Consider the following 20,502-nt stretch of genomic DNA (forward strand, 5'->3'; position numbering starts at 1 on the left):
ATTTTCCGAGGGGGCAAGCAATTTGACATCGACGGATTTTAACTAGTTTCTTTGAATATTAACGAAGTTTGTCAAAGACAAATTTTATACCTTCAGTATTCAAGCAATACATGAACATATATTTTATTCAAAAAACATTATTTTACTGCCACCCTGACTGCCATTTACCGATGTCGCCGATGTCATGTTGACGCAAAGCGGCGAAAAGGTCAACCACGTGCGAAGTAAAGGTCATGTGTCAGAGTTATTGCTTACGTCATGCTTTGCGGTTGTTTATTTCAAGTTTGACGCTTTTCGAAATTTCATGGGAAATGATCTCGAAAGACGTTTGTATGACACTGGCGTAAGTTAAGTAGCCTGCGAACGCAGACGTATTTCCACTTGTCGCTTCACTCCGCCGAAAAATAAGCGAAATGTATCCTGTATTTGAGGAAGAGGCCGTTTTGGTCTCAGTCTGCATTTTATACCCAGTCTGCAGTCTGCAGTCTGCATTTTATACCTAGTCTGCATTTTATACCCAGTCTGCAGTCTGCAATCCGCAGTCTGCAGTCTGCATTTTATACTGACCGATTGATAAGTTGATATTAGAGTGTTTATGTCGGTCTATGCTAAGTATAGGAGATTTAAAAATTGTCAATTGTACAGAAATTTTTATCCATCGTCGACAACTGCTTCCCCAAGAACCGCCCATTAAACAAGATCTTCAACAGACACATACTAAAACTCAGCTACTCATGCATGCCAAACATGAAAACCATCATCGCATCACATAGCAAACAGATACTCTCAAATGTAGCAACGGCTCCAAACCAAAATCATGACCCGAGCTGCAACTGCAGGAATGCCCACTTGATGGTAAATGCCTCTAAGCGAATCTGGTCTACCAAACGACTGTAACAACGGCAACAACAAAAGAATCGTCCGTGGGACTGGCATCAAACTTTAAAGAACGATACCGAAACCACAACACATTCTTCCGAAACGCCAACAGACGAAATGCAACGGAACTATCTGAACATATATGGACCCTGAAGGACGTAAACAAAACATTTCGCATTCAATGGAAAATACTCAAAAAGTGCAAACCCCATAATGACACTAACAAGAAATGTAACCTATGTCTTCACGAAAAGTTTATTTTAACCTGTAGAAAAGATCTTTGTAGCCTGAACAAACGCAATGAATTACCAAGTTCATGCCCCCACAGAAATAGATATGTACTCAAAACCTCTCGAATAACGTAAAGTAACCGTTTGTATCATGGCACGTGAATTGTATCACGCCACCTGCATTAGTATTTTATCGCCCAGCAAACGCTTGTTTTAAATCACCAGTTCGAATGATTTCACAAATCCATGCCCTCATATAAATAAATATGTACCAAAAACCTCTTGTAACGTAACCGTTTGTATCATGGCACGTGAATTCTATCACGGTACGTGAAATAGGCCTTATCACGGTTTTCGACGCCATTTTGACGGGTAGGCAAACAGGCTTGAAATAACAGTGTTTGTATCGGAATCCGATGTCAAATAATTTTCATAAAACATCGCTTCTGAAAAATTCATGAATTGGAAACTTTTTGTACTAGGAGAAGGATTTTAAGAACAAAATTGAAGGGATGTAGCTGTGACAGAAAGCGTCCAGTCGAGTTTTGAACTTTCCATACATTTCCCTGTATTTTTTCCCGCGAACTATTTTTAGCAGCAGCTCACGGCTGGTTCGCTATTGGTGGTTTTCACCTCACACATCGTCATGCAAGTAACAAAATTAAATCCTCAACCATTCAATAGATAAAGTCAAGAAATTGATATTTTGGAGAAGAGTGATACGTAAACAACGTGTGAAAGCCATGGGGCTGTGCGATATCTCATAATCGAGTTATTCGAGAAAATGTACCACGGAAAATTACAGAGTTTAGTATGGAACGCCATGTTGGTGGACACCAACATAGCCACCAACATGGCGGCCGGAAACCAGCAAAAACATCTGGAGTTCACTTTGGCTATTTCAAAGCCTTTCTTCTCCCTGCTGAACTTTCACACATTGACATAGACGTTTCTATTACATGTTAGCAGATCAGACCTAAAAAAACACGAGGCAAATCGATGTTTTTATGTACGTGACATGTTTAGAGCAGCTGAATCCTTCTGTCAAGCAGTACGCAAAAATCTAAAATTCAAACTGCTCTATTTTCAAAACGAAGAATGCTATCCTGCTGAAAACAAGCAAGCCGATTGAAATTTATATTTTCTTTTATGTGATGAAGATAAAAACCCAAAATTGCGTTTTGCTATGAATTTCAGTTTTTTATGACGTCACGTGAAAACCAAGAATACAGACAAATGTATGGAAAGTTCAAAACACGGCTGGACGCTTTCTGTCATAGCTACAGCCCTCCAATTTTGTTCTTGAAATAGTTTTTCTAGTGCCAAAAGTTTCCAATTCATGAATTTTTTAGAAGCGATGTTTTATGAAAATTATTTGACATCGGATTTCCATACAAACACTGTTATTTCAAGCCTGTTTGCCTACCCGTCAAAATGGCGTCGAAAACCGTGATAAGGCCTATTGTATTTTATCGCCTAGCAACTGCTTGTTTTAGATCGCCAGTTTTTTATTACTTTATATAGCCAGCTTTTGAATCTTTACCGGTCATTCGTTGAAGTTGCCTGATGAGTGTGGTCAGCTCCTAACCATACGAAACAGAGCTGTAGCAATAAAACGATGAATCACTTCTGAAGCCTGAACTATTTTTTCCTGAGTGTATATCTCTATATCTATCGATTTTGGAGAGTTAGCGATGCTGGAAGTTATCACTGCTAAAAGATCGTATGCTTACACACCACGCAGTCAAATATGGCCCGAGTATAAGCTGAGCAACAGCTTCTTGTCTAGGAAGATCGAAGGGACTCTACTCGCAGGGTACCGGATGCGCCATGTTTACAGACAAACACGTCTAAAGCATTATTTATTTAAATCCAGTAGGGGTCCGCTATTTCAGCACCACGTGAATCTCGTCATGTTTATTCGATTTCTTCGAATCAGTGAGTTCTTGGAGCGAGATTTAATTATAAAAATAACCGCTAAAAGCGATCGGCGGTTCGACTATTCAACGGTCCGTACCAAGTTCGGTGTTAAGGATAACTTAGAATAAACCCTGCATATTAATATGCAATTGTAATGCCTTTGAATAACTAAGTCGCCAAAGTGCATGAGAGTGCTAAAGTATTTACATAGCAACATTTTAATGAAATATGGGCATAATGCATAAAAAGCTAGTAGAATAAATAACCTTACGCGAATCACATGATGACAAGTGATTAGATATTAATAGTAATAAAAACGCTAAAAGGTGTAGTAAGAAACAATGAAGTATGGGATAATTAATAAACAACTTCGCGTAGATAGAATCACATTGTTCGTTAATCTTTGGTTTGAACTCACGGATGAAGAGCATCTTAAATATTAGGAAGTAGAGCTTGTCAGTGCTGATACAGTCAAACCTGTATATAACGGCCGTGTATATAGCGGTCACCCTGTGTATAACGGTCACTGAACAACTTCCCAAAAATCGTCCCTTATATTTACTGTTAAGTTGACCTGCATATAGCGGTCACCTGTATATAACGGACGCGGTCACCCTTTAGACTTCCTGAATGCACAATTTCATTATCTTCTACCTGTATATAACGGTCACGAAATTGGGTTACGATTAACGAATAATGACAAGCTTTATTCATCAGCTCGTTAAATAGTAGCCACCAAGGCAAGGGTCTCACAAAAATACAAATATTAGTACTAAACACAACTACTAAAACGTGTCATCGCCTACGTTCGACACATGCTCGCGGCAGATAACATTAAAGTGCTGTAACAATGGTTACTGTAACTGTAACAACACAACCACACCACACTGCTTTCACTTTCGTCATAGTTCCCTGATTATAACAGTGTACTGTACTTAACAAGTTGACAGCCGCGGTTTTTCAGTTCACTGAAAGTATACTGCACCTTCCTTAAATTAAAGTACACCACGGACATTTTATGGGCATTTTTGTCGTATTCATTGCGTTTCTGTTTAAAATTGTTGTCAATAAATGTTATTTTGGGGGATTTTCCACTTAAAAACGTTGTTCATTAGCTTCCAGTAGACTTTTACTGCTCCTACCCTAAAGTACACCGCGGACATTTTATCGGCCTTTTTTTATCGTGATTATTGCGTTGCTGTTACTCGTTATTGTCAATTAAACGTAAATTGAGTGATTATTTGCGCATAAAAATGCTACTTATTGACTTCTGGGGGAGTTTAAAGGAAACCTGTGTACAGCGGTCACCCTGTATATAACGGTCACTTGGCCATTTCCCAAGGGTGACCGTTATATACAGGTTTGACTGTATTTCCTCAGGAGTTTGAAGTTCCGTGCAATGTCCTCTGGCTCCTTCAAGTTCCATCCAGGATCACTCGAACAAAACACCATTCTACAATTTATGGAAGCGTAAATTATCGAGACTGATTGTCCGCAACTACAAGTTCCTAGAGAGCGAAAAGTTCCCGTTAGAATCGCCATCGCACGCAAACAACTAGGTGATCTTAGGCGGGAGGTAAATGTCAACGTCCGTCCGTTTACACCAGCCTTATTAAAGATCAAGGATGAAAATGAGAATTCCAGTTTTAACAATCTTCAGTGTTTGCGAATTGAATTGTGAGTGGATCTGTTAAAGCATTATACATTGCGTGACTGTACGGTAAACGAATCGAATTTTAAAAGGTTTACCCAACGCTATTAGAAAAGTGATGTTTTTGAGCGTTTTCTGTGAGAAAGGAAAATTTTCAGTTACAACAGTGGTTGAAATTTAAATTCCATGCAATCATTAAAAAAAAAGAAGCGGGAGAGAATACAGAGATGAAAAAATTCGTCAACGGAACCTACAATCCTGGCCAAAAATACTGGGACGATTTGCAAAATTCATCACGAACTGTTCCCCCCCCCCCCTCCCCCATGCAATGTTGATACGATGCTGTGTTTATCTACAGTCCGAATGATTCCAGTTGCTCTCAACACTGTTTGGGGGGAAGGGGGCTTTCCAAACATTGCAAAGACAGCTTAATAAAAATGTCGAAGACTGGCTTAAGATATGCAGAATCAAAATGTTCACTGACAATGCAATTTTGTGTACTGTCCCGGGAATTTTTGGCCAGGATTGTAGCTTAATTGAAATTATAGAAATGCTAGTGAATATTCAAACGTCAATAGCAAATATCTTAAAGAAAAATAAGTCAGTCAAAACAGAATTAACGGAATTGACAGGGACGGTGGCCCCTGTTGTCAACTGTTGGGGGGGGGGGCTTGAAAACGGGCCCTGGGGTCGCAAGTTTGCATGGGGGTCTGGATCCATCTCTTTCCGGAAAATTTTGAGATCTAGAGGCTCGGAAATGGTTTTTTCAACATTCTCCATGAGATATTTTCTGTCGAAAAGTTTCCGACAGTTTTTTCTCGTCACAAAATAAAGCAAGTCAATTCAAACACTACTTTCATCTAGTGAATACTTTTATGTATTTTACGTCTTTTCTCAAATAACTTGTGAGCATAAATGGAATTAACGTTAACGGAAGTTTAGTCGAACCTCCCTTTGCGACCACCTCTCATTAGCGACCGCTTTTTCCAAAATACCAAACGTTTTCAAGTCAAATCACTATAGATGGAACCTCTCGTGGGCGACCACCTCTCGTAAGCGACCACTTTTAGAGATGATTGTTTAAAATTTTCAATTGTTTTTAACCTCCCGTAGGCGATCACTTGACACACAATCTGCTGTATCTCTCACGGGTGGAAATTGAAAAATGTGTCACCGTAACATATTGGCCACATCATTACAGCGGACGCATTTTGCCAGAATTAGCCCTTCTGTGTCTAGTCTTTCTCAAATCCATCAAGTGTTGGATATTAAAATGTTTGAATTTTTACAAGAAGTCAAAAATTTAATTAATATCGATGGATAGCTGGTCAACTCAAATAACCTTTGACCTAGTGAGAGCTTGTTTGATGGAAAACATATGAAGGGTGGAATAGCACATTTCAAAATGAGCTGCGCTTTACAAAAAATTTCTTTGAAACGTTCAGCCAAAACTTTAGAACAGCTTAAAGTGCATAACCCTTACAGTCCGTACACTTATATTCGGAGTCAATTTATAATCGAAACAAAGGAAATTTGCGTTTGAGATTCTCAGGGTTCTGAGATAATGAATTTGGTGTTGCTTTTATTGAGAATTCGCTCCGAGGAAAGTTTACTAAGTAGCTCAGTAGCAGAGCATTCAACCTAGTAAGGTTCGACTCCTGTTGGGAGCACTCGGATTTCCTTTTTTCCGAGTTTGCCTGTGTTCAGTGACCGAACAACACATCAAAATCAACATCTAGATTGTACTTTCTTGTCACAAGGATTGTCAACAATATGCATTGTTAGTATATACCACACAATAATAATAATAATAATAATAATAATAATAATAATAATAATAATAATAATAATAATAATAATTAATATTCCTATGGCGCAAATTAACATGTGGATATGATCAAATGCACCTTACAAAGGATGTAAGAAATTAAGATAATTAAAAATAGTTATTTACAATTGTTACATTTCTTACAGCAAAAGCTATTCGCATTGTAAGTAACTCTAAATAAAATGTCTTCAATTTGGACTTAAAACGTTTAATATTGTCCTCGTCCCTTATGGCACTCGGCAGTTTATTCCAGAGTGATGATGCAGCAGCAGTAAAAGCCCCGTCACTGAGTGTCTTCTTCGTTTTCGTGGATGGTGGTACTAACAAAAGTTCAGAATTCGAGCGAAGACCATACATGGAAAAATTCCTAACATTAATGAGATTACAAATGTAAGGAGGTGCTTGGCCATGTATGGCCCTAAAAGTAATTATTAAAATCTTAAAATCAATTCTAAATTTGACTGGTAGCCAATGTAAAGCAAATAACACGGGAGTAACATGGCTAAAGCGCGGAGTTGAACAAATCAGCCTAGTCAGTAAACCATAGAAGAGACTATTACAGTAATCAATGCGTCCCATTATGAAGGCATGCACTAGCACCTTGGTAGACTCCATAGTAAGAAACGTCCTGATACGTCTTATATCATGCAAATGATAGAAAGCAGCTTTACATGTATTAGTAATGTGCGTCACTAAACTGAGGTTGGTGCCAAACCAAGTTCCAAGGTTTCTTGCAGCAATAACAGGAGCCGCACTGACATCACCGACCGATAACTTCTTGACGCCTCCAAGCGCCTTGTTTGATTACAAATGAACTCCGAAAAAAGACCTCCTTAAAACCTTTTCTCACGCAAACTAATTATATTCTTTCCATGCAGGTTACAATGAAATCCTTGGCATTCGTAGCTCTGTTCTTGCTCTGCGCAGCATCTTCAAAAGCCAAAAAGCGGGGTAAGTGTCCACCTTCATAAAAGACTATTCGTACTTGTTAGAGTGTTCGAGACAGCAGGAAATACATACTAGGTGCCTTTATAAATAAAAAGATATTTTCAATGTAACACATGTTTCGATATGGCTCACCTCATCGTCAGTCGTAAAGCGATCATGAAAAACCTCTAGAATATAAAGCAACGAAACATATATACATAATTGACTAATTGTTACAAATGTTCTATAACAACTAGGGTTAAAATTATATAATAGGGTAAGGGCGAAATTGTTAATTAACATGTTTGACTTGTTGTTTTAAGCTGGGTTTTATCCACTTAATATGCACACATGAAATTGAAATATGGTCGACGCAGAATCTATGATTTCAAAACAATGTGGAGAACAGGAGTCGCGGCGAAATTAAAAACGAGATAGGTAGTTATAAATGTGAGAGGACTTTTCCAAAGAGAAATGTTGACATATACGCCTAGAAAGATTTCCACAGGTCTTGCCACTCTTGCAGGCATCACAGCCTGTACAAAACATTTTGTAAAAAATGTGTAGACGAAGCGCTCTAAGGATAGCAACATTCTTCCACTAACGGCTACATATTTTCTTTTGAGGCAGAGTTGAACAACTCCCTATGTACTGTACTATTGTCGTAAAAGTATTGTCCTTAGTTAGATGTAGTGGTAGAAATTAATAGAAATAAACAGTAAGTAAGCCTCTGAAACTTTTCTCGAGGGATGTTCTGCATGCTTTGCATGTACTTTTTGTTATTATGTATTCCAACGGATTTTCAAAATCTCTGTACAACTTACGGTGACCTCAGCGACATCGCCACATGTATTCCTTTAAAACTAAAACTATCTACTTGTTAAATAGTGGTAATTACTAAAACAAAACTTGACAGAAACAATTCAAAACAAGAAATGCTAACAATTTCAGAACATATAAAATAAATGTGATGGTATATTTCCAGCCTGGTGAATGAATCAGAATGATGTATTATTCTAGAAACTGACACAAGCATTCTCGGAAAAAAGAAATCCGAGTGCTGTTTCAGAAAAGTGCTAAGAAAAAAACTCTATACGTCCAGAATATATCATTTCAATTAACAACCTAACAAAAAATCTGCCACTAAGAAAACTTCCCACTCCAACTAAAAAATAGACTTTCAGAATGTCAACAAGCTCAACCCGTGAAAAGAGGTGCCATTTTTGACAAACAAACAGGTGCTTCATCAAACTGTACCGCTGATCAACACGCACACTAGGCAGAAAATTATCGCGACTTAACACAAATTTTTTACAATGAGTGTTAATTAACTGACGCCCTCATTTCTTTTTAAAAAGGTATACGGTAAAAATCGTTCGCATTAACAATCAACGTGATGTGTTCCTTTGCAGAATGTCAAGGAGCTCTGGGCGTGGAAAACGGCGCCATCTCTGACGCACAAATCAGTGCTTCGTCACAGTGGGACGCTAATCATGCCGCCATCCAGGGAAGATTACACTTTCAGAAATCTCCAGGTAAAGCAGGATCATGGTCAGCTCGCACCAATGATGTCAATCAGTGGCTGCAGATTGATCTTGGTAATCAGGTAACCAAAGTAACCCGTTTGGCAACACAAGGAAGGAACGCTTACAGTCAGTGGGTAACCAAGTACAAGCTGCAGTACAGTCAAGACGGCGTCACCTTTCACTATTATAGCGAGCAACCACATACTGCACCCAAGGTAACATAGCCTTCTTCGAAAAGGAAAACTCACCCAGAAATTGTAGTCTCAGCTATCCTTTAACGCTACATTACCTCTTAAGAAAGATATATCTCAGCATTCACTTTTGTTTTCCAGTAGAAACATTAACAACTTGTTTTCATCGGTGGGCATTAGTTTTCAAATTCAACAGTCTACCTTTTTTGTCAAGATCCAACATAACTTTATTGCACGTATCAAAGCAATGCAATGCCCAGTTTAACTTTTCTTGCTTGAGCTTTATTGCGAAAAAACAATCAACTAAAAAGGAATACCCTTTTCGCCGTCAAACCTATGATACTCTTTGATGAAATCGACATGTGACGATGAATTTCCATTTAAAGTTTTCTATCTCGTTAATTTAGGAGTTTGCTGGAAACACCGACTCGGATACGGTTGTTTCTCATGAGCTGGCCACAGCAATCAGGGCACGCTACATCCGCTTCCGACCAACAGCTTGGCATGGTCACATATCAATGAGAGTAGAACTCTATGGGTGCAAAGGTAAAATTGCTTTTGATACTCACAACTATTCTTCACACAGGTTCTCACGTTCTACTAATGGCTAATGTGCTATTGGCAGTGTACATAGGTCAAGAGCATTTTTCGTAACTTTTTTTCAATTCTAATTACTACTACGTCGATAAAAATGTTTCCCACCGGTATTTTGCAAACAGTGATGGGTTTCTCAAAAATTATGACTTAAATTTTCTCCAAGACTCGACATGATGTGTTCCTTCGCTAAATATCAAAAAGCTCTACGTCTTTTTTTCAATTCTACGTCGATAAAAGTTTTTCCCATCAGTATTTTGCAAACAGTGATGGGTTTCTCAAAAATTACGATTTTAATTTTCTCTAAGACTCGACATGATGTGTTCCTTTTTCAGAATGTCAAGAAGCTCTGGGCGTGGAAAGCGGTGCCATCTCTGACGCACAAATCAGTGCTTCGTCACAGTGGGACGCTAATCATGCCGCATTCCAGGGAAGATTACACTTTCAGAAATCTCCAGGTAAAGCAGGATCATGGTCAGCTCGCACCAATGATGTCAATCAGTGGTTGCAGATTGATCTTGGTAATCAGGTAACCAAAGTAACCCGTTTGGCAACACAAGGAAGGAACGCTTACAGTCAGTGGGTAACCAAGTACAAGCTGCAGTACAGTCAGGACGGCGTCACCTTTCACTATTATAGCGAGCAACCACATACTGCGCCCAAGGTAACATAGCCTTCTTCGAAAAGGAAAACTCACCCAGAAATTGTAGTGTCAGCTATCCTTTAACGCTACATTACCTCTTAAGAAAGATATATCTCAGCATTCACTTTTGTTTTCCAGTAGAAACATTAACAACTTGTTTTCATCGGTGGGCATTAGTTTTCAAATTCAACAGTCTACCTTTTTTGTCAAGATCCAACATAACTTTATTGCACGTATCAAAGCAATGCAATGCCCAGTTTAACTTTTCTTGCTTGAGCTTTATTGCGAAAAAACAATCAACTAAAAAGGAATACCCTTTTCGCCGTCAAACCTATGATACTCTTTGATGAAATCGACATGTGACGATGAATTTCCATTTAAAGTTTTCTATCTCGTTAATTTAGGAGTTTGCTGGAAACACCGACTCGGATACGGTTGTTTCTCATGAGCTGGCCACAGCAATCAGGGCACGCTACATCCGCTTCCGACCAACAGCTTGGCATGGTCACATATCAATGAGAGTAGAACTCTATGGGTGCAAAGGTAAAATTGCTTTTGATACTCACAACTATTCTTCACACAGGTTCTCACGTTCTACTAATGGCTAATGTGCTATTGGCAGTGTACATAGGTCAAGAGCATTTTTCGTAACTTTTTTTCAATTCTAATTACTACTACGTCGATAAAAATGTTTCCCACCGGTATTTTGCAAACAGTGATGGGTTTCTCAAAAATTATGACTTAAATTTTCTCCAAGACTCGACATGATGTGTTCCTTCGCAGAATATCAAAAAGCTCTACGTCTTTTTTTCAATTCTGCGTCGATAAAAGTTTTTCCCATCAGTATTTTGCAAACAGTGATGGGTTTCTCAAAAATTACGATTTTAATTTTCTCTAAGACTCGACATGATGTGTTCCTTTTTCAGAATGTCAAGAAGCTCTGGGCGTGGAAAGCGGTGCCATCTCTGACGCACAAATCAGTGCTTCGTCACAGTGGGACGCTAATCATGCCGCATTCCAGGGAAGATTACACTTTCAGAAATCTCCAGGTAAAGCAGGATCATGGTCAGCTCGCACCAATGATGTCAATCAGTGGTTGCAGATTGATCTTGGTAATCAGGTAACCAAAGTAACCCGTTTGGCAACACAAGGAAGGAACGCTTACAGTCAGTGGGTAACCAAGTACAAGCTGCAGTACAGTCAGGACGGCGTCACCTTTCACTATTATAGCGAGCAACCACATACTGCGCCCAAGGTAACATAGCCTTCTTCGAAAAGGAAAACTCACCCAGAAATTGTAGTCTCAGCTATCCTTTAACGCTACATTACCTCTTAAGAAAGATATATCTCGGCATTCACTTTTGTTTTCCAGTAGAAACATTAACAACTTGTTTTCATCTGTGGGCATTAGTTTTCAAATTCAACAGTCTACCTTTTTTGTCAAGATCCAACATAACTTTATTGCACGTATCAAAGCAATGCAATGCCCAGTTTAACTTTTCTTGCTTGAGCTTTATTGCGAAAAAACAATCAACTAAACAGGAATACCCTTTTCGCCGTCAAACCTATGATACTCTTTGATGAAATCGACATGTGACGATGAATTTCCATTTAAAGTTTTCTATCTCGTTAATTTAGGAGTTTGCTGGAAACACCGACTCGGATACGGTTGTTTCTCATGAGCTGGCCACAGCAATCAGGGCACGCTACATCCGCTTCCGACCAACAGCTTGGCATGGTCACATATCAATGAGAGTAGAACTCTATGGGTGCAAAGGTAAAATTGCTTTTGATACTCACAACTATTCTTCACACAGGTTCTCACGTTCTACTAATGGCTAATGTGCTATTGGCAGTGTACATAGGTCAAGAGCACTTTTCGTAACTTTTTTTCAATTCTAATTACTACTACGTCGATAAAAATGTTTCCCACCGGTATTTTGCAAACAGTGATGGGTTTCTCAAAAATTATGACTTAAATTTTCTCCAAGACTCGACATGATGTGTTCCTTCGCAGAATATCAAAAAGCTCTACGTCTTTTTTTCAATTCTACGTCGATAAAAGTTTTTCCCATCAGTATTTTGCAAACAGTGATGGGTTTCTCAAAAATTACGATTTTAATTTTCTCTAAGACTCGACATGATGTGTTCCTTTTTCAGAATGTCAAGAAGCTCTGGGCGTGGAAAGCGGTGCCATCTCTGACGCACAAATCAGTGCTTCGTCACAGTGGGACGCTAATCATGCCGCATTCCAGGGAAGATTACACTTTCAGAAATCTCCAGGTAAAGCAGGATCATGGTCAGCTCGCACCAATGATGTCAATCAGTGGTTGCAGATTGATCTTGGTAATCAGGTAACCAAAGTAACCCGTTTGGCAACACAAGGAAGGAACGCTTACAGTCAGTGGGTAACCAAGTACAAGCTGCAGTACAGTCAGGACGGCGTCACCTTTCACTATTATAGCGAGCAACCACATACTGCGCCCAAGGTAACATAGCCTTCTTCGAAAAGGAAAACTCACCCAGAAATTGTAGTCTCAGCTATCCTTTAACGCTACATTACCTCTTAAGAAAGATATATCTCAGCATTCACTTTTGTTTTCCAGTAGAAACATAAACAACTTGTTTTCATCTGTGGGCATTAGTTTTCAAATTCAACAGTCTACCTTTTTTGTCAAGATCCAACATAACATTATTACACGTATCAAAGCAATGCAATGCCCAGTTTAACTTTTCTTGCTTGAGCTTTATTGTGAAAAAACAATCAACTAAACAGGAATACCCTTTTCGCCGTCAAACCTATGATACTCTTTGATGAAATCGACATGTGACGATGAATTTCCATTTAAAGTTTTCTATCTCGTTAATTTAGGAGTTTGCTGGAAACACCGACTCGGATACGGTTGTTTCTCATGAGCTGGCCACAGCAATCAGGGCACGCTACATCCGCTTCCGACCAACAGCTTGGCATGGTCACATATCAATGAGAGTAGAACTCTATGGGTGCACAGGTAAAATTGCTTTTGATACTCACAACTATTCTTCACACAGGTTCTCACGTTCTACTAATGGCTAATGTGCTATTGGCAGTGTACATAGGTCAAGAGCATTTTTCGTAACTTTTTTTCAATTCTAATTACTACTACGTCGATAAAAATGTTTCCCACCGGTATTTTGCAAACAGTGATGGGTTTCTCAAAAATTATGACTTAAATTTTCTCCAAGACTCGACATGATGTGTTCCTTCGCAGAATATCAAAAAGCTCTACGTCTTTTTTTCAATTCTACGTCGATAAAAGTTTTTCCCATCAGTATTTTGCAAACAGTGATGGGTTTCTCAAAAATTACGATTTTAATTTTCTCTAAGACTCGACATGATGTGTTCCTTTTTCAGAATGTCAAGAAGCTCTGGGCGTGGAAAGCGGTGCCATCTCTGACGCACAAATCAGTGCTTCGTCACAGTGGGACGCTAATCATGCCGCATTCCAGGGAAGATTACACTTTCAGAAATCTCCAGGTAAAGCAGGATCATGGTCAGCTCGCACCAATGATGTCAATCAGTGGTTGCAGATTGATCTTGGTAATCAGGTAACCAAAGTAACCCGTTTGGCAACACAAGGAAGGAACGCTTACAGTCAGTGGGTAACCAAGTACAAGCTGCAGTACAGTCAGGACGGCGTCACCTTTCACTATTATAGCGAGCAACCACATACTGCGCCCAAGGTAACATAGCCTTCTTCGAAAAGGAAAACTCACCCAGAAATTGTAGTCTCAGCTATCCTTTAACGCTACATTACCTCTTAAGAAAGATATATCTCGGCATTCACTTTTGTTTTCCAGTAGAAACATTAACAACTTGTTTTCATCTGTGGGCATTAGTTTTCAAATTCAACAGTCTACCTTTTTTGTCAAGATCCAACATAACTTTATTGCACGTATCAAAGCAATGCAATGCCCAGTTTAACTTTTCTTGCTTGAGCTTTATTGCGAAAAAACAATCAACTAAACAGGAATACCCTTTTTGACGTCAAACCTATGATACTCTTTGATGAAATCGACATGTGACGATGAATTTCCATTTAAAGTTTTCTATCTCGTTAATTTAGGAGTTTGCTGGAAACACCGACTCGGATACGGTTGTTTCTCATGAGCTGGCCACAGCAATCAGGGCACGCTACATCCGCTTCCGACCAACAGCTTGGCATGGTCACATATCAATGAGAGTAGAACTCTATGGGTGCAAAGGTAAAATTGCTTTTGATACTCACAACTATTCTTCACACAGGTTCTCACGTTCTACTAATGGCTAATGTGCTATTGGCAGTGTACATAGGTCAAGAGCACTTTTCGTAACTTTTTTTCAATTCTAATTACTACTACGTCGATAAAAATGTTTCCCACCGGTATTTTGCAAACAGTGATGGGTTTCTCAAAAATTATGACTTAAATTTTCTCCAAGACTCGACATGATGTGTTCCTTCGCAGAATATCAAAAAGCTCTACGTCTTTTTTTCAATTCTACGTCGATAAAAGTTTTTCCCATCAGTATTTTGCAAACAGTGATGGGTTTCTCAAAAATTACGATTTTAATTTTCTCTAAGACTCGACATGATGTGTTCCTTTTTCAGAATGTCAAGAAGCTCTGGGCGTGGAAAGCGGTGCCATCTCTGACGCACAAATCAGTGCTTCGTCACAGTGGGACGCTAATCATGCCGCATTCCAGGGAAGATTACACTTTCAGAAATCTCCAGGTAAAGCAGGATCATGGTCAGCTCGCACCAATGATGTCAATCAGTGGTTGCAGATTGATCTTGGTAATCAGGTAACCAAAGTAACCCGTTTGGCAACACAAGGAAGGAACGCTTACAGTCAGTGGGTAACCAAGTACAAGCTGCAGTACAGTCAGGACGGCGTCACCTTTCACTATTATAGCGAGCAACCACATACTGCGCCCAAGGTAACATAGCCTTCTTCGAAAAGGAAAACTCACCCAGAAATTGTAGTCTCAGCTATCCTTTAACGCTACATTACCTCTTAAGAAAGATATATCTCAGCATTCACTTTTGTTTTCCAGTAGAAACATAAACAACTTGTTTTCATCTGTGGGCATTAGTTTTCAAATTCAACAGTCTACCTTTTTTGTCAAGATCCAACATAACATTATTACACGTATCAAAGCAATGCAATGCCCAGTTTAACTTTTCTTGCTTGAGCTTTATTGTGAAAAAACAATCAACTAAACAGGAATACCCTTTTCGCCGTCAAACCTATGATACTCTTTGATGAAATCGACATGTGACGATGAATTTCCATTTAAAGTTTTCTATCTCGTTAATTTAGGAGTTTGCTGGAAACACCGACTCGGATACGGTTGTTTCTCATGAGCTGGCCACAGCAATCAGGGCACGCTACATCCGCTTCCGACCAACAGCTTGGCATGGTCACATATCAATGAGAGTAGAACTCTATGGGTGCACAGGTAAAATTGCTTTTGATACTCACAACTATTCTTCACACAGGTTCTCACGTTCTACTAATGGCTAATGTGCTATTGGCAGTGTACATAGGTCAAGAGCATTTTTCGTAACTTTTTTTCAATTCTAATTACTACTACGTCGATAAAAATGTTTCCCACCGGTATTTTGCAAACAGTGATGGGTTTCTCAAAAATTATGACTTAAATTTTCTCCAAGACTCGACATGATGTGTTCCTTCGCAGAATATCAAAAAGCTCTACGTCTTTTTTTCAATTCTACGTCGATAAAAGTTTTTCCCATCAGTATTTTGCAAACAGTGATGGGTTTCTCAAAAATTACGATTTTAATTTTCTCTAAGACTCGACATGATGTGTTCCTTTTTCAGAATGTCAAGAAGCTCTGGGCGTGGAAAGCGGTGCCATCTCTGACGCACAAATCAGTGCTTCGTCACAGTGGGACGCTAATCATGCCGCATTCCAGGGAAGATTAAACTTTCAGAAATCTCCAGGTAAAGCAGGATCATGGTCAGCTCGCACCAATGATGTCAATCAGTGGTTGCAGATTGATCTTGGTAATCAGGTAACCAAAGTAACCCGTTTGGCAACACAAGGAAGGAACGCTTACAGTCAGTGGGTAACCAAGTACAAGCTGCAGTACAGTCAGGACGGCGTCACCTTTCACTATTATAGCGAGCAACCACATACTGCGCCCAAGGTAACATAGCCTTCTTCGAAAAGGAAAACTCACCCAGAAATTGTAGTCTCAGCTATCCTTTAACGCTACATTACCTCTTAAGAAAGATATATCTCAGCATTCACTTTTGTTTTCCAGTAGAAACATTAACAACTTGTTTTCATCTGTGGGAATTAGTTTTCAAATTCAACAGTCTACCTTTTTTGTCAAGATCCAACATAACTTTATTACACGTATCAAAGCAATGCAATGCCCAGTTTAACTTTTCCTGCTTGAGCTTTATTGCGAAAAAACAATCAACTAAACAGGAATACCCTTTTCGCCGTCAAACCTATGATACTCTTTGATGAAATCGACATGTGACGATGAATTTCCATTTAAAGTTTTCTATCTCGTTAATTTAGGAGTTTGCTGGAAACACCGACTCGGATACGGTTGTTTCTCATGAGCTGGCCACAGCAATCAGGGCACGCTACATCCGCTTCCGACCAACAGCTTGGCATGGTCACATATCAATGAGAGTAGAACTCTATGGGTGCACAGGTAAAATTGCTTTTGATACTCACAACTATTCTTCACACAGGTTCTCACGTTCTACTAATGGCTAATGTGCTATTGGCAGTGTACATAGGTCAAGAGCACTTTTCGTAACTTTTTTTCAATTCTATTCACTACTACGTCGATAAAAATGTTTCCCACCGGTATTTTGCAAACAGTGATGGCTTTCTCAAAACTTACGATTTGAATTTTCTCCAAGACTCGACATGATGTGTTCCTTCGCAGAATGTCAAGAAGCTCTACGTCTTTTTTTCAATTCTACGTCAATTAAAATTTTTCTCATCAGTATTTTGCAAACAGTGATGCGTTTCTCAAAAATTACGATTTTAATTTTCTCTAAGACTCGACATGATGTGTTCCTTTGCAGAATGTCAAGAAGCTCTGGGCGTGGAAAGCGGTGCCATCTCTGACGCACAAATCAGTGCTTCGTCACAGTGGGACGCTAATCATGCCGCATTCCAGGGAAGATTACACTTTCAGAAATCTCCAGGTAAAGCAGGATCATGGTCAGCTCGCACCAATGATGTCAATCAGTGGTTGCAGATTGATCTTGGTAATCAGGTAACCAAAGTAACCCGTTTGGCAACACAAGGAAGGAACGCTTACAGTCAGTGGGTAACCAAGTACAAGCTGCAGTACAGTCAGGACGGCGTCACCTTTCACTATTATAGCGAGCAACCACATACTGCGCCCAAGGTAACATAGCCTTCTTCGAAAAGGAAAACTCACCCAGAAATTGTAGTCTCAGCTATCCTTTAACGCTACATTACCTCTTAAGAAAGATATATCTCAGCATTCACTTTTGTTTTCCAGTAGAAACATAAACAACTTGTTTTAATCTGTGGGCATTAGTTTTCAAATTCAACAGTCTACCTTTTTTGTCAAGATCCAACATAACTTTATTACACGTATCAAAGCAATGCAATGCCCAGTTTAACTTTTCCTGCTTGAGCTTTATTGCGAAAAAACAATCAACTAAACAGAAATACCCTTTTCGCCGTCAAACCTATGATACTCTTTGATGAAATCGACATGTGACGATGAATTTCCATTTAAAGTTTTCTATCTCGTTAATTTAGGAGTTTGCTGGAAACACCGACTCGGATACGGTTGTTTCTCATGAGCTGGCCACAGCAATCAGGGCACGCTACATCCGCTTCCGACCAACAGCTTGGCATGGTCACATATCAATGAGAGTAGAACTCTATGGGTGCAAAGGTAAAATTGCTTTTGATACTCACAACTATTCTTCACACAGGTTCTCACGTTCTACTAATGGCTAATGTGCTATTGGCAGTGTACATAGGTCAAGAGCACTTTTCGTAACTTTTTTTCAATTCTATTCACTACTACGTCGATAAAAATGTTTCCCACCGGTATTTTGCAAACAGTGATGGGTTTCTCAAAACTTACGATTTGAATTTTCTCCAAGACTCGACATGATGTGTTCCTTCGCAGAATGTCAAGAAGCTCTACGTCTTTTTTTCAATTCTACGTCAATTAAAATTTTTCTCATCAGTATTTTGCAAACAGTGATGCGTTTCTCAAAAATTACGATTTTAATTTTCTCTAAGAGTCGACATGATGTGTTCCTTTGCAGAATGTCAAGAAGCTCTGGGCGTGGAAAGCGGTGCCATCTCTGACGCACAAATCAGTGCTTCGTCACAGTGGGACGCTAATCATGCCGCATTCCAGGGAAGATTACACTTTCAGAAATCTCCAGGTAAAGCAGGATCATGGTCAGCTCGCACCAATGATGTCAATCAGTGGTTGCAGATTGATCTTGGTAATCAGGTAACCAAAGTAACCCGTTTGGCAACACAAGGAAGGAACGCTTACAGTCAGTGGGTAACCAAGTACAAGCTGCAGTACAGTCAGGACGGCGTCACCTTTCACTATTATAGCGAGCAACCACATACTGCGCCCAAGGTAACATAGCCTTCTTCGAAAAGGAAAACTCACCCAGAAATTGTAGTCTCAGCTATCCTTTAACGCTACATTACCTCTTAAGAAAGATATATCTCAGCATTCACTTTTGTTTTCCAGTAGAAACATAAACAACTTGTTTTCATCTGTGGGCATTAGTTTTCAAATTCAACAGTCTACCTTTTTTGTCAAGATCCAACATAACTTTATTACACGTATCAAAGCAATGCAATGCCCAGTTTAACTTTTCCTGCTTGAGCTTTATTGCGAAAAAACAATCAACTAAACAGAAATACCCTTTTCGCCGTCAAACCTATGATACTCTTTGATGAAATCGACATGTGACGATGAATTTCCATTTAAAGTTTTCTATCTCGTTAATTTAGGAGTTTGCTGGAAACACCGACTCGGATACGGTTGTTTCTCATGAGCTGGCCACAGCAATCAGGGCACGCTACATCCGCTTCCGACCAACAGCTTGGCATGGTCACATATCAATGAGAGTAGAACTCTATGGGTGCAAAGGTAAAATTGCTTTTGATACTCACAACTATTCTTCACACAGGTTCTCACGTTCTACTAATGGCTAATGTGCTATTGGCAGTGTACATAGGTCAAGAGCACTTTTCGTAACTTTTTTTCAATTCTATTCACTACTACGTCGATAAAAATGTTTCCCACCGGTATTTTGCAAACAGTGATGGGTTTCTCAAAACTTACGATTTGAATTTTCTCCAAGACTCGACATGATGTGTTCCTTCGCAGAATGTCAAGAAGCTCTACGTCTTTTTTTCCATTCTACGTCAATTAAAATTTTTCTCATCAGTATTTTGCAAACAGTGATGCGTTTCTCAAAAATTACGATTTTAATTTTCTCTAAGACTCGACATGATGTGTTCCTTTTTCAGAATGTCAAGAAGTTCTGGGCGTGGAAAGCGGTGCCATCTCTGACGCACAAATCAGTGCTTCGTCACAGTGGGACGCTAATCATGCCGCATTCCAGGGAAGATTACACTTTCAGAAATCTCCAGGTAAAGCAGGATCATGGTCAGCTCGCACCAATGATGTCAATCAGTGGTTGCAGATTGATCTTGGTAATCAGGTAACCAAAGTAACCCGTTTGGCAACACAAGGAAGGAACGCTTACAGTCAGTGGGTAACCAAGTACAAGCTGCAGTACAGTCAGGACGGCGTCACCTTTCACTATTATAGCGAGCAACCACATACTGCGCCCAAGGTAACATAGCCTTCTTCGAAAAGGAAAACTCACCCAGAAATTGTAGCCTCAGCTATCCTTTAACGCTACATTACCTCTTAAGAAAGATATATCTCAGCATTCACTTTTGTTTTCCAGTAGAAACATTAACAACTTGTTTTCATCTGTGGGCATTAGTTTTCAAATTCAACAGTCTACCTTTTTTGTCAAGATCCAACATAACTTTATTACACGTATCAAAGC

General features: G+C 39.4%; 1 protein-coding gene across 1 annotated transcript in view; it reads left to right on the top strand.

The window, feature by feature from the left end:
• The window catches only part of LOC146455586 (uncharacterized), a 325,355-nt gene that overhangs the window by 297,064 nt on the left and 7,789 nt on the right, over positions 1 to 20,502 (top strand). The window contains 20 exon segments of the mRNA XM_085094073.1: positions 2,342 to 2,356; positions 8,860 to 9,176; positions 9,560 to 9,698; positions 10,082 to 10,410; positions 10,794 to 10,932; positions 11,289 to 11,644; positions 12,028 to 12,166; positions 12,550 to 12,878; positions 13,262 to 13,400; positions 13,757 to 14,112; positions 14,496 to 14,634; positions 15,018 to 15,346; positions 15,730 to 15,868; positions 16,225 to 16,580; positions 16,964 to 17,102; positions 17,485 to 17,813; positions 18,197 to 18,335; positions 18,718 to 19,046; positions 19,430 to 19,568; positions 19,952 to 20,280. Of these exon segments, the coding sequence (XP_084950199.1) occupies positions 2,342 to 2,356; positions 8,860 to 9,176; positions 9,560 to 9,698; positions 10,082 to 10,410; positions 10,794 to 10,932; positions 11,289 to 11,644; positions 12,028 to 12,166; positions 12,550 to 12,878; positions 13,262 to 13,400; positions 13,757 to 14,112; positions 14,496 to 14,634; positions 15,018 to 15,346; positions 15,730 to 15,868; positions 16,225 to 16,580; positions 16,964 to 17,102; positions 17,485 to 17,813; positions 18,197 to 18,335; positions 18,718 to 19,046; positions 19,430 to 19,568; positions 19,952 to 20,280 (4,625 nt within the window).

Source organism: Pavona decussata, unplaced genomic scaffold, assembly GCF_977016875.1.
Source record: "Pavona decussata unplaced genomic scaffold, jaPavDecu1.1 SCAFFOLD_272, whole genome shotgun sequence".
Taxonomy (NCBI): domain Eukaryota; kingdom Metazoa; phylum Cnidaria; class Anthozoa; order Scleractinia; family Agariciidae; genus Pavona; species Pavona decussata.